A 14,424-nucleotide genomic window follows, 5' to 3' on the forward strand; every position below is an offset into this window, starting at 1 on the left:
AGTATTCATCTTTACAAGTAGAACATACAGCATGAAAAGAATAATAATATATATATATATATATATATTATTTTACAAATTACTTACAGTAATATAATATAACGTGACATCGTAAACCTATATTGTGGAAAAAATATAGATATCATCTGTTTATATATTTATGCTGATTTACCAACATTATACGTATCTCCGTATTTATCAGGAAGCTTAGCTACAAACGTTTTTGAATTGTCAATCGTGTATTGTATAATCTAATAAGATGTGATATCGGTAGAGTATGCACTACTTTAATGTCATCCAGGTGATCCATTTACCGATAAAAGATGAATAACATGTTTACACATCAGGTAGGGGGAAAGTGGGGTAGATTCGTACGCGGGGCACAGTTGAACAGTGGCTATATCCTTATCATGCATAAATATCTGCTTATGTATATGTGTGTATGTAACTTTGATGCGTCGCCATCCCTTGCGTAGTTTGATAGCAGTCTTCTTATAGCCCGATGATGATTGATGGGACAAAAGGGAAGGTGTTTTTGTGCCACTTTAATTATTTAATCTAACTTATAATTTCATATTCCGTTTTCTAAGAGATGAATATGTATTTTTAATTATAGATGCTTATTAATTTGTCGTGTGCAGAAATAGATTAAAAATATGTTTAATACTTTCATGATAAAAGTTAAATGCAAAATTTGTATTTGGGTTAGATTCGCACAGAGGCAGTTGGGGCATATTCGTGTATGAAAATTTGCACTGTGATATATTATGTGACCACTTTGTCGTACAGAGATATTTTATGATTTAATTCTGCTGTATAATTTCAATAAAATAAAAAAGTGTATCATAGTAATATACGATTATTAACTCAAATATCTTCCTGGGAAAATAATATAATATTTAAGAGATATTTCATTTTGTAGCCAGAATGTCCCGTAGTACTGGGAGTGGTGCCTCCACTCAACTCGCTGGGAGACCTGGCCGGCAAAAACCGCGGCATACAAGGACATCACAACTCGTGCTACTTGGACGCGACGCTTTTCGCAATGTTCACATTCACCAGCGTGTTCGATGCGTTATTGTATAGACCACCAGAACCAGAGGTAAGCAATAAAAACATGAAATTTTCCTTGCATAATTTATTTATTTATTTATTAATGTTTAATCGAGGAGCGGCGATAGTGTAGTGAGGAGCGGCGATAGCGTAGTGAGGAGCGGCGATAGCCTAGTTGAGGAGCGGCGATAGCCTAGTTCGGTGTGGAACGGACTGCCGAGACGAATGTCCGCAGGTTCAAATCCCAAGGGCACACACCTTTTTTTTTTTTTTTTTGTTTTCGCGGAGAAAGTGCCTTATTACTACCGCCCAGCCTTCGTGGGGGGCGACTGAGCGGTTATGCTGGGGTAGCCGTGCCTTACGGCCCGGCGTTGAGCCGCCCGGATTTGATGGTGACCTTCGGGCGACCGCCGGGCCGAGTCCCTAACCCTATATACAACTTAACCTTTGCACGGCCTACCAGCTAAAACTCCGCGGTGGCCCTCTTCAGCGCATTAGGGACGGCTGCGGGCTTCCTCTGACGTTGAAGTGTCTAGTCTGCGACCGCAGCCGCCCCTGCGCGGTGCCGCCTTGCGGCCCGTCTCGTATGGGGGTGGGGGCTCAGAAGCCCCCGCGCACCGAAGGACGCCCTCGGCGTCTACGGCAGTGTGAGGCCAACAGCACACTGTCGTCCATCCCGGGGGTCAACCGAAAGATGTGCAAAAATGCACAAAAATGCACTAGGGCGGACAGCCCCCTGCTGCCCGCCGACGACCCCCTTCGTGGTCCCTATTAGTCGCCTCTTACGACAGGCAGGGGATACCATGGTGGAATTCTCCAAACGCACCCATTCCACAGGACGGGAGACGCCGGTCAGTCGTCCACCCGGCGCCTCCTACGTCTCCTCTGACGGCGGGAGGGATCCTCCCTCTCTCTATCCCTCTCGGCACTCTCCTTCTGCGAGAGGACCACCTCGCAGAAAGGGCACACACCTCTGACTTTAAAAAAAAAAAAAATCATGTGTGTATTCTTTGTGAATTTATCGTTCGCTTTAACGGTGAAGGAAAACATCGTGAGGAAACCTGCACATCTGAGAAGTTCTCTATAGGAATTTCGAAGGTGTGTGTAGTCTACCAATCCGCACTAGGCCAGCGTGGTGGACTTAGGCCTAATCCCTCTCAGTAGTAGAGGAGGCCCGTGCTCAGCAGAGGGCTAGTATATAATACAGGGCTGATATTATTATTATTATTATTTAATCGAAAGTCTTATAGGTTACACGATGACACGACTTCGAAGCTATATTATTATAATAACATAAAATAACGATATTTAGTTGATAAATAACCATTGGCTAGTTAAGTACATACATACATACATAGTATCACGCCTCTATCCCATAGGGGTAAGCAGAGACAATAGATTGCTTCTTTGCACGATTCTGGCATACTTCTTGCGCTTCCTCCACTTTTATCAATCTTTTCCTGCATAAGTTAGCTAGCCAAATTATTGATATAATTTTAATAATAATGAGGATTGCAGTGTCGCAATCACGCCCAGTGTGAAAAATATGGCACTGTAAATTTTAAATAGATATAGTTACTAATATTCGCTATATTTTGTAATGTATGTACGTAGTCAGTATGTACATAAATGTGGCAGCGGTAAAATAGATAAAAAATCTGTTGTTTTTCCACTCGAGTCATATTTACGTGCTGATAATGTTTTCTGTTGTTATGATACGTAGATTCAGGTACTTGTGATATATGCAGTCGCAAAAAATTGCTAGTGGTAAGATATAAGTATTCGCCTGGATAACTAATATCGTACAGTATTGCCACTTTGAAGTTAGTCACAGGAACAGCGTCCTGTATCCGACGCGACCTAGTAACGATGGCTTTATCCTCACTCGTAATTAACTTCATGCCAGCCATGATCAAGCGTCCATGATATAGCATTTTTTTTTAATCCGGTGATTTAGAAACCACTGGAAGATCTACACTATAAACGTCAGAATGTCTAACGATACGCACGACTTCATTAGATACGTTGACAGATTACATGTTGAGTCCCTCAATGAAAGATATTCATACATATATGAAAGATATTTATACTTATATGCTGCATCGGTGACCTTCATGCCAGCATAGAACATTGCTGTTTGATTTCAGAAATAGATAATTCACTTAAAATGCTTACTCGCATATCTACATGCCTACCATGCGACTGCCTCGGTGGCGTAGTTGTACCGCATGCGCCGTACGGCAGTGGTCTGAGGTCCTCGGTTCGAATCCCGGGTCGGACAAAGTGATATTTGGGTTTTTCTGCTCAATATCAGCCCGGAGTCTGGAATTTGTGCCCGATATGGCGATAAGCTCGCCCCCTATCACATCCTAGGACGGAACACACTCGGCAAAAAGTAGGTGCCTTGCTTGCACCTCTGCATACCTCTTCGGAGATATGCGTGATGATGTATGTGTGTGTGTGCATATCTACATTTTTAATTTTTATGGACCTATGATGCCCACGGGTTTGCGTCCTATTAGCACCGCTCCATAAGTAGTAGGACATCACTAACAATTTCTAACTTGAGTGAGCCGGACTGTAAAAGACTAATTAATGTGACATATCAGTCTGTTTGAATATGGCGTAGGATTCTCCACATTACGCGGAGGTGCAAAGAGTCCTGCGGGAAGAGGTGGTAAACCCTCTGAGGAAGCAAGGGTACGTGCGCGCCGACCGAGTCATGAAACTCAGGACGTTACTCGAGAAGCTTTCAGATGTCCCCGGGCTTACGTCAGAAGAAAAGGTAATATTAAATCGGGCCATGCATATTTAAATGAGACCTTGACGATTAAAACAATGATGGTGAAGTTGTTTCTATATGCGAGGCATTGCAGAGTTTGTTGAGAGTTGACTTCACACCCCCTTTCGTTTCTTTGTCTCCTCTTAGAGATCGAAATATTACTTAAATCTAAAATAACGATGATTACGATTTATATCAAGTTCTGTGCAGAATAACCTTCGTATAATAATTAATTACTTTTAGGGTATGTGTACTAAAAAGTCACTACTCTAAGTCTTCTTAATATAAATATTAAATAAATTTCTTAGGTTAGGTAGTTTTAATAAATAGCTTGTATTTTGCTTTTATTTTAGGACCCAGAGGAGTTTTTGAATGGTTTAGTTGCGCAATTGCTGCGTGCGGAACCCTTTCTCAAATTGTCGTCGGGCCAAGAGGCCTATTGTTACCAACTGTTTGTGGAAAAGGATGAACATGTCGCGATACCGACGGTGCAACAGCTTCTGGAACAATCGTTTGCCACATCCGGAGTGAAACTGAGCGAGGTGGGTGATTAACACGTCGGCTACAGCCACATACCTGCTAAGTTTTAGGGCTTGCACCAGACACCAAACTTGTTAAAAGAGCGTTTACAGCAGTGCGATAAAAATACATAATATGATTTGTTTTGTGTAACGGATGCACATTCTATTTTTGTGGAGGACATTTTTATTCGCTGTATTAATGTAATGCTTTGGCGTTTGGTTTGGTCTTACGGATGTGGGACCATATGCTAGGTAAGCGAGCCAGCGCACCAGCGGATTTATCATTGTATACCGCTGCAGTTAACGCGTTAATTTTGTGTTTATTTTTTCGTTACAGGTGCCTGCTGCTTTTATCATTCAAATGCCCAGGTTCGGTAAACAATACAAACTGTATCAACGAGTTTTACCTTCGCCCTTATTGGACGTCACTGATTTAATCGAAGGCTGTAAGTTATTATAAGGATGTGGATTTATATCCTATAGTGATTTGTATCCAATTTTACTTTATGTCTATGTCCTTCCTAAGGCGTCAGACTTAAAATTTTGCCGGGATAAAATGTACTAACGTCCGTCCCCGATTCTCAAACTATTTCATTGCCAAATTTCATCCGCGACGGGGACTGTGTTTCATATTGTTAAGTGTGTATATTACCCTCAATATTAAGAAAAGGTTATTGCGGTGGTCAGTGCCGCGGCAGTGCTGCGTGTGCGGCTCGCTGGCGCGCTGGGAGTGCGGCGCGTGCGCGGCGGGCGCGGGCCCGGCGCCGGCCGCGCTCGACGCCGGCACCTACTGCGCCGCGTGTCTGCGCCGCGCGCACGCCGCCCGCCACCACCGCCAGGTATCCGCCTTAAAGCGTTTATAATAATACTTGACCTTGTACAGAACTTACAGTACATCATAGACCAGTATGTCGAGGTTTGCATAGACAAATACAAAGCCTTTTTTTATAATGTAATGTAAACTGGCCGCGTAATAGTATGTATCTTTTTGAATTATTGTATTTGGAATGAATGACAATGTACTGTTACTAAGCAATGTGTGCTAGTCTAATACGGTTGTCTAACGTGTTAACTCCTAAGATGTTTTTATTACATAGATACGTTATCCGAGCTCAGTACTGGCAAGACGAAAGTAAGGTAACTGCCCGACATTCACTTAGTCAACCTCCAACCACTGTCGCGGCTAGTCTGCTTACTAACTTCTTGTATTTTTATAAATAAAATGCCTTCCTGTGTTTTTAGACGATGTACAAATTATACTCCAACTGTGAATGAAAAACGTTTCATTTCATACGTTAGTAATAAGTATACACTATTTAAATAATTTTTTAAACTAATAAATGCATTACATTCGACTGTCATGGCGACGGGGCGGCCGACGCTCGGGCCCATTCGGAACCACTCGGGCTCGCTCGGGCCGTATCGATGCGAGCCGCTAGGGCTGTGACTATAGTAAATACTCCGCTGTTTTTATGTGCAATTTTGTTAGGATATGACGCGTCTATTTGTAAAATGTCATTGGTTAACTCTATTAAAAATATAAGTTCCTATTCGACGGAAAGCCTTGTTTATTTTTCACACTTACTCTGCAAGGGCGACTCAAAGCCCAAGAATGAGGTGATTATTAGGTGGTTCATCCCTCATATGCGAGCGTCCGTCTAGGTTGCTACTCGGTGTAACCACTGTAAAGTACATTTCTGCCGCCAAATAGCAATGTACATTGCTGTGTACTAGTTTGAAGGAAATTGTAGATGTGGTCATACATATATAATTATAACTTCATGCAATATTTTTGGTGGTTGTAAACTTTGCTGCGAGCGTAGGTCGAAATATTTTTGTTTTGAATGTAAAATATTTTTTTTTTTGTAAGACAACATTCCATTTTATTATGATTTTCGATCACTTTATATTTCAATTTGTAGAAAGTAAACCATACCTATTTCAAAAAAATGCTATAGAATCTGCCCTTTGATGTAAATTTTCAAGGATAATTTTTAACAATAAATAATATAGTTCCTTCATGTCCTGTTGTTTTTCCAGTTAATTCCAGTTACTATTATAATGGATATATAGATTCCATATATCCATTATAATTGATAAACAGCAAGCAATTTCTAGCAAAATTATATTATATAATCCGATACCTAATAATAATAATAATTTAATTGGCAAAGTAGAAATAAAATAAAACAGTGCTAATTATTTTAGGCAACACCCTTAACAATATGCGAAGAGTACGCCAGCATATTAGAATCGTGTCCCGTTCCAAGAGTGTACATGGAGTTATTTGCGGTTTTGTGCATCGAGACTAGTCACTATGTGGCCTTCGTCAAGGCGGGAGTGGGACACGACGCGCCCTGGTGTTTCTTCGACTCTATGGCCGATCGAAAAGGTGAGATGCATATATGTTACAAGAAATTTTGCTGTCTTTTTTAATTTCTTATCTCATGATTTATTGTCATAGACTCGCCCTGTTCAGATTCCGTAAAAGCAATTGGTCCGTCTATTGAAAAAGGCATCACTGTATTTAATCATTCAACGGTGTATCTGTTATATGATTTTGGTGATTGATTACCAGGTGAGCGCAATGGCTATAACATTCCCGAGATCGTGTGCATCGAGGAGTTGGGCGCGTGGCTGGGCGAGGAGTCGGCGCGAGGTGCGGGAGGGGCGGGGGGAGCGGACGGGCGGCTGCCCGCGCACGCGCGCCGCCTGCTCTCCGACGCGTACATGTGCTTCTACCGCAGCCCCGACGTCGCCATGTACCGATAGCTCCAGCGCGCGCAGTGCGACCAATCAGACATGTGCAGTGCCAGTATTAATGGAAAACAAATACATACAGTAACACCCGTTTAACCGCTCGCCACGAATCGCGGGGATAGCGAGTCACGGGGCGCGTGCCTGTAATTACAGTGGAGACTCGATTCACGGTCCACTAGGCTTTTTGACTCATTTTGATTTTTTGCGTTTATTAAATATTGACCTGATATAAATTTTAACACAGAAATATTGTGTAATGATTTCTTATGTGTATGTGAAAGTCCAACATAGTAAATATCAAGAAACGAGTAAAGAAGCGCAATACACGCACGTTGCGTCATCAGGAATTAAAAAAAATGCGAAAGAACGAGATAGAGCAATTGAGTAACCTAAAACTCAATGGTACTGATGCATTTTACTATTGGTGAAAGAATTTTTAAAAACGTTTACGATTTTTTTATCCCGTCGCGATAATCAAGCCTCTACTGTATTGTTATTTGGGCAGCCTGAAGCCAACCATTTGATACCGAATTGGTACTCTTGTGTTTGAAATAGTTTTTACTTATTACAAATTGAAATGGGAGTTCTTTATTCTAAAAGAAGCTTCAGTCTGGTGAATGTCGACGACTGTATAATGCATAACATCAAAGCTCAGAAAAGATTAGAGAATATACAAGGATGTCTATTGATAAATTTATTTATGTTATGAATGCATTATAATCCTTATGACATCAGAAATTAAAACAACTTTCACTCCTCAATTGATAATACTTACTGAGAAATAACAAATGTAAACACTTCAGAATTTGTATCTTTCGCTATAAACTTTAATAATTGCATGAGCATGATATTCATTAGAATTAACAAATACGTGAGACACTCGAACTTGGCCAATGTGTCCTGTTTCCGCCACCCGCCGTAAGATTAAGTTGGACACCATAGCAAGTTCCTCCTTTGAAGACAGAGGCAGAGAAGCATTTACTCAGAAGTTGTGTAACAGGCCCTAATTATCTTATATATTTATTAACGTAAATTGAACCTTTAATCGGTATTATGGCAACGGTTATACGCCTAGTACCTATCACGCTTCTTCACATGTTATAGGGTAGCGCAATACAATATGTGAAATACTAAAATGACAAAATAATATTTGCCAGTACAGTAATGCATACTATTTTTCATGAAATGAAACTTATAATTATTTGATTTAATACATATTTGTAATTAATGTTATTATTTATAATATAATTATTTAAAGATTTGTAACATCAAAACAAATAAAAATGGGAAGAAATAAAATTGATTGTTTTATATATTTTTATATTATAATAAAGTAATTATTCTGTATTTACAATAGAAATATAGGAAAATATTTTAAAGCTGTTCGATTAAATGCCATTAGTATCAAATATTATGCCTCTTCTTTCTTACACATATTTGACTAAACATAATATAGGTTGATTATCTAAAGCTAACGCGTACATACATATTTACATGTTGCGCATTTGTAATTTTTGTGAAGAAATTCGCTTCCCTCATAGTAAGGCTTTCATCACGCATCACCAAGCCAAAAAAACATAGCAAGTTTTATGTGCACCTATGCATCTATCCCTCTTAATTATATTATGAAATATTTTTTAAATATATCTATTATATAAAATGTGTCACCTTTAGTTAACCGACCTATACCATTGTGATTAAACTAAGAAGTAAAAATAAAATAGATTCACAATGAGATTAGTATTACTTTGTATACCTAAGTTGTTTTGTAAAGTATTGTGTGTGTATATGGGCACATTTATCCAAACAAGTTATGAGGAGAATACTTGATTTAAATTTAGAACTAGTCCTAAATAAAAATAACTATTGAATTCCCATAAATGTAGATCCACTTCTGCATCTATGTTAAGTTTAGAATATTTTACGTACTTTATATGCTATGCCTCATGTAAAAAATTCAGCTTCATAACTCATCTCGTGCATCCTTGTCGCGGGGTTGGCATTCGCAAGGAAATTGTGGCTGAGGCACATGTGTCATACCTTCTTTCACTTCTATGTCACTTTTGATTCTTTTACTCCATTCCTGTAAAAGAAAACATTTAATAAAGAATGCGAAAGAACGAGATAGAGCAATTGAGTAACCTAAAACTCAATGGTACTGATGCATTTTACTATTGGTGAAAGAATTTTTAAAAACGTTTACGATTTTTTTATCCCGTCGCGATAATCAAGCCTATACTTATCAACATTTTCGCCAAAGTTTTAAACAAGATTATACTTATCAACATTTTCGCCAAAGTTTTAAATGAGAACGCCATATAAACTGTCAACATAATATTTTGAACAAAAAGCCCTTGTAAAACAGGAAATTTAAGTTAAATAAATTAAAATTTACATATTTTCATAAATGTGCTAACAGATTGCGGTGGTTTGTTGAGTGTATTAATAAGACGGCCGCAGCTACGGAACTGAAGAAATACCTAAAAAGGGCCTTCAAATCACTTTACAATCAATTATAAGCTTGTATGAACAATTTTGTAAATATAACTCACTGTACTGTGATAACTAAAATATTTTTATTTGTTATCTGCACTCGATTGGAACCGAAAATTTAGCATTAGAATGTATTTCGTGATAAATAAAGAGTTATTGTATTGGACATTCCCAAATATATTTAAGGGCACCAGGCTTCTTAATGTAATTAATTGAAATTTACACTTAAGTTGCGCTTTTAAACATATTGGTATTGTATAAGGCTACAGGCTTTACTGAGATTTTTGTAGTAGTCGTAGAAAACATGAGTCCATAACTCTACATTCAAAGGGTTAAATATTCATAAATCTACATAGAAAAGTTAAAACATATTTGGTTGCAGGACAGTGAATAAAACTATATGCATTACCGAAAATAGTACAGCATGATAGCAAATCACGTGTTGTGGCAGGAGGTGTTCATTGGCGAAAGCCCTGGCGTTTTTGGCTATTCGTCGCGCTTCGTCGTCGTGTTCCAGCGCCCAGTGCACGCGCTCCACCAGGTCCGACAGATCACGTCTCACCGGCACGTAATGTTCCCATTCACGAAGCTGTCCATAAAAGTGTTCGTAATACGGAGAATCTTGTTTTAGAACCATGCCGCCGCCAGCTAGCAGATAAGGCAGGCGATAAGCGGCCACTGTTCCGTCGATGTTTATTTGATATTTGTACTGTAAAGAAGAATTAATACAAAAACTGGGCTACATACATTAAAAGATGGTGATAAAATTGTAATCTACTTCAGAATATTCGTTTGATTGTATTCAAATGAGTAAATAATATTTATCGCCCTCATGCTCGTAGAAATTTATTCCCGGAACAAAAGTAGTACTATGCCTATATTTTCTAGATTGAAAGTATCCTATAATATTAAATTATGATTTCACAGATATTCGGAGCATTTTGTACATTTACTTTATACTAACTAGTTAATAGTTTTAAAGTAAAGTGCTAAACTTACATCAAAGAATTTAAAAAAAGATATGTGGGGTTGCTTAGGGCCGTATTCAGCTTCTTTGTCACGAAAGAAAAAGAAATTAGTGAGGGAAACATTGAAGAGTTCAGGATGCGCTCGTGCTATGTCGATGAGTTTGAGCCGCTCCGCCCGAGAGTCGCGGCCGCGCCAGATAGCACGAGGCTCACGCTGCGACCACCTGCGTTCCGCGCCGCCTTGCACTGACAACGTGTCCAAAGTCACCCTGCAAGTAGCCCGTTGGCATATTATATCATTATCAGTTATTTTTTAGTTATTGATAGGTATTTGCATAATATTCTTACCTCGCCATATTTTCAAGTGTGGACTCCGTAATATCATATGTGGGCATTACAATATCTATTGTATCATTACTTCCACACCATGAAAACATTGGGTGAGGTTCAGCATTTTGCCTAATTAATGGCCAGTCTCCCAAATTGATAACTAGTTCTACATCAGGAAGCCGAACTTTTCTTAACAAAGCTAATAAAATATTATCAGAAAACATGTTAAAGCCAACATGTTTCCCGTAACAATCTCGGTAAAGGTTGCTATCTTTAATAACATAATGACAAAAACTTGTACTTTCTGGTTGATGATATTTTTCTATGATTTTGTTTACTTGCGTTTTCATTTCAATATCCTGAAATGGCTTAAGATCTTTTTCAATCTGGCCATAAGTATTTGAACAACCATAATTGGTTAACCATGTTTCAAATTCTTTTTCTGGACAGTTACATTGATCAGGATGAATGGGTCCTGCAAATAATAAAATAGAATTTAATTGAAAACAGAGGGTCTACTTCGAAGAACGTGTAGTTTCAGATGACGGATCGCACGTTTTGTTACTACGAAGTGTTATGGATCTGATAACGGATTCGACGACGGGTCCGATCTGTTCATAGCAATATTTCAGACATAGATTTTTTGTAAGAACTTATAGTTATATTTTTTAAAACCATCTGTGAGGATAAAGTTCCACTGCTTTCTCCTTAGAAAAAATATGGGGAATCGATCCTACCACTAAGTTAAGCTACAAAACAGTGACAGATCTGTAGTAATTTGGTAGTAGAGTTAAATCCGAAGTTCGTTGTTTCTTCGTTTCAGACCAACATTTCGACATTTGTTTATCGAAGTAGACCCTCAGGTCTGTGCAATAATGTGATAGGATGGGATTACCCCATCTAACCAAGATTCAACAAATCCACATAAATACAATCAATTGTAGGAAACTCAAAGAATTATAGGAAACGTTTTAAAGTTTCCTCCTTCCATTCAAAAAAAAAAATGTTGTCTCCTCCCTCTGAGTATAACACTAGTGACACCCACAATGCACATTCATTATGAAGTTAGTTTCAATAATTTTTATTTAACACAATATAGAATGAACAAATTGTTTTGAAATTAAACTATTTTTCCGGATTCTATCGCGGTTAGTATTTTATTTTTTTCCGGACGTTTCGAAAACTTTGCAGCCTTCATGGTCACGGGGGGGACTGAGGTGTTGTTCATCCGTAAAGTCAAAGTTACAATATCTACCTACATTTTACAATTATACAACTTTTTAAAATTTTTAGCTGTTGGTGGTCCGATCTATGCAGAATGAGCTCACAGTGTCTTGAAGTCTGGCATCCGGTCTTTTGGGTTCCGATTTAATTAAATGTAGAACTGGATCCCAGGTTTGTGCAAGCTTCCAACCATCTTCCCTAGTAAAATTAGGATGTTTTTTTTAAATTTCGTTAGCCTCGCGAATTATCCTGGGCAGGAATAGGTGTTCTTTGGCGAGGATTTGTGGCTTGTCTAGTCGCAGATAATGATTGGCGCCTCTTTCAGAGTGTTCAGCGACTGCAGACTTCGTCGAGCGTCAGTGTTTCACGTCAACTATATGTTTTTGTTTGCCCGATATAAGAGAGGCCTCAGTTGCAATCTATTTTGCATACTCCCGGTTCATGTAGAGGTATATGACACTGGACAGGTGAAATTAAAAAACATCCTAATTTCAATAGGGAAGATGGTTGTAAGCTTGCACAAGCCTGGGATCCAGTTCTACATTTAATTAAATCGGAACCCAAAAGACCGGCTGCCAGACTTTAAGACACTGTGAGCTCATTCTGCGTAGATCGGACCACCAACAGCTAAAAATTTTAAAAAGTTGTATAATTGTAAAATGTAGGTAAATATTGTAACTTTGACTTTACAGATGAACAACACCTCAGTCCCCCCGTGACCACAAAGGCTGCAAAGTCTTTGAAATGTCGGGAGAAAATAAAATACTAACCGTGATAGAATCCGGAAAATTAGTTTAATTTCAATGTCTAACATTCACGTAAACATAAGAAATCATTAAACAAATTGTTTGCCTAAACTATCACATTTTCTTTGAATGTTATTAGACTACATGCAGCATTGCACTTTTCTTTTAGTAGTCTTGCTCTTTACCAATGTTTGTATTTCATATGTAGCATTATCTGACGGATCGCAACATTTATAACAGGCTATAGATCATACCTTTAAAAGTGTAAGGTGAACCTTTAATATGTTTACTTTTGTAATACAGACTTATAGACACATCGTAACATGTTTCATAAATTTTATATCTCACTATAAAGGTGCCATCTTTTCTGTCTAGTTTATTAGCCCACACTCGACAATGTGGACTTTTTTTTGTTCTTCCCTCAATTTCCACTGCAAAACTGTGTGCTAACTCTGGTGAATATCTGCAAATAAATATCAAAGTTTATATACTTTTTACCATAACATTTAAGGGCCCTTAACCATTTTATGTGATATACTATATTCGTATTGTAACAACTATCAGAAAAAGATAACATGTTCGAGTAATATAAGTAATACTGCAAATAACATGGTATGCTAAATTGACATTGCATTTTTTATCAAATTCTTATATTAATGATAAGAAAATAGAACAAAGCTAACTAAGAAAAATGGATACAGCAACCTTAAAATTAATATTGTAATTTGAGTTGTGGTAACTTACGATGCAGAATCAACAAACGTAAAATTTACAAAGAAGTATCTTGCCGGCAATATAATATTTTCAGGTTCTAATCCTGGGCCCGTCACTACTATAAGATTTTGATGGCTTTTCTGTATAAAAGAACATAGTATCAAAATACAGTAACCAATGGTTACTTTATCCATTGCTAAATTACAATATTTATATACATAGAAATAAAACCATAAAAATATTATTTACCTGACGTCCTTACGTCAGACGTCAAAACTTTGACGTTTCCTGTATTGCTAGACAGAAATAAAAAATACTGTGAGGAAAAATATTAAATAATTGTCGTCTCATTCGATATGATACGAGTTAACCCTTTAATAGACAGCTATACGAGATTAATTTTTGTATACCATAAATCCAAAACACCTAAATTAGATTTTGGTGCAAAAGATCACATAAAAAAATTATAATAACAATGAACATTAACGGGGAATTGATAGATCAAGCGCTCCACCCGCACCGCCGCGCCACAAGGAACGAGTGGACCGTGTACGGGATCGTGAGGTGGGGAAGGGTGTGTTGTGTGAAGGGTGAGTGTGCGCCGAATTTTTATTACTACAAAACCAGCTTGACGAAATTTTTATGTTTTTGGGACAAAATATAACACATGTAAAAAAATTGTACTACTGATTCTCGACAAACTAATTTCGGGTTTGTAATATAAGTTCTAAAAATAACGGTGTATAATAAAGAGTCATAATGTGAGCTTGGACTTAGGAGCCGTTCAAGTATTACGCAACGCAATTTTTGAAGATTTTTGGACCCCCCACCCT

General features: G+C 38.1%; 3 protein-coding genes across 6 annotated transcripts in view; 1 reads left to right on the plus strand and 2 right to left on the minus strand.

Moving 5' to 3' along the window:
* The window catches only part of LOC115448281 (myrosinase 1-like), a 2,343-nt gene extending 2,069 nt beyond the window's left edge, over window positions 1–274 (minus strand). The window contains exon 1 of the mRNA XM_037442020.1: window positions 88–274. Coding sequence (XP_037297917.1) covers window positions 88–146 — 59 coding nt within the window. The 5' untranslated portion in view covers window positions 147–274. The remainder of the gene's footprint in view (window positions 1–87) is intronic.
* LOC115448270 (ubiquitin carboxyl-terminal hydrolase CYLD) overlaps window positions 1–8,302 on the plus strand; it is a 14,507-nt gene extending 6,205 nt beyond the window's left edge. For all 4 annotated transcript variants that reach the window (XM_037442016.1, XM_037442017.1, XM_037442018.1 and 1 more), the window contains 7 exons: window positions 923–1,102; window positions 3,683–3,838; window positions 4,189–4,377; window positions 4,694–4,802; window positions 5,044–5,195; window positions 6,565–6,748; window positions 6,935–8,302. In XM_037442016.1, coding sequence (XP_037297913.1) covers window positions 923–1,102; window positions 3,683–3,838; window positions 4,189–4,377; window positions 4,694–4,802; window positions 5,044–5,195; window positions 6,565–6,748; window positions 6,935–7,128 — 1,164 coding nt within the window. In that variant the 3' untranslated portion in view covers window positions 7,129–8,302. The remainder of the gene's footprint in view (window positions 1–922; window positions 1,103–3,682; window positions 3,839–4,188; window positions 4,378–4,693; window positions 4,803–5,043; window positions 5,196–6,564; window positions 6,749–6,934) is intronic.
* A 125-nt stretch (window positions 8,303–8,427) lies between these two features.
* LOC115448282 (protein O-glucosyltransferase 2) lies at window positions 8,428–13,834 on the minus strand. The gene is made up of 6 exons (XM_037442021.1): window positions 13,622–13,834; window positions 13,132–13,340; window positions 10,926–11,382; window positions 10,609–10,846; window positions 10,019–10,318; window positions 8,428–9,199 (listed from the first exon to the last, which is right to left on the minus strand). Exons 1-6 carry the CDS (start codon window positions 13,783–13,785, stop codon window positions 9,080–9,082), a joined length of 1,488 nt encoding a protein of 495 aa, XP_037297918.1. The 5' UTR covers window positions 13,786–13,834; the 3' UTR covers window positions 8,428–9,079.
* Between the last annotated feature and the right edge of the window lie 590 nt (window positions 13,835–14,424).

This window comes from Manduca sexta, chromosome 23, assembly GCF_014839805.1.
Source record: "Manduca sexta isolate Smith_Timp_Sample1 chromosome 23, JHU_Msex_v1.0, whole genome shotgun sequence".
Lineage (NCBI taxonomy): Eukaryota > Metazoa > Arthropoda > Insecta > Lepidoptera > Sphingidae > Manduca > Manduca sexta.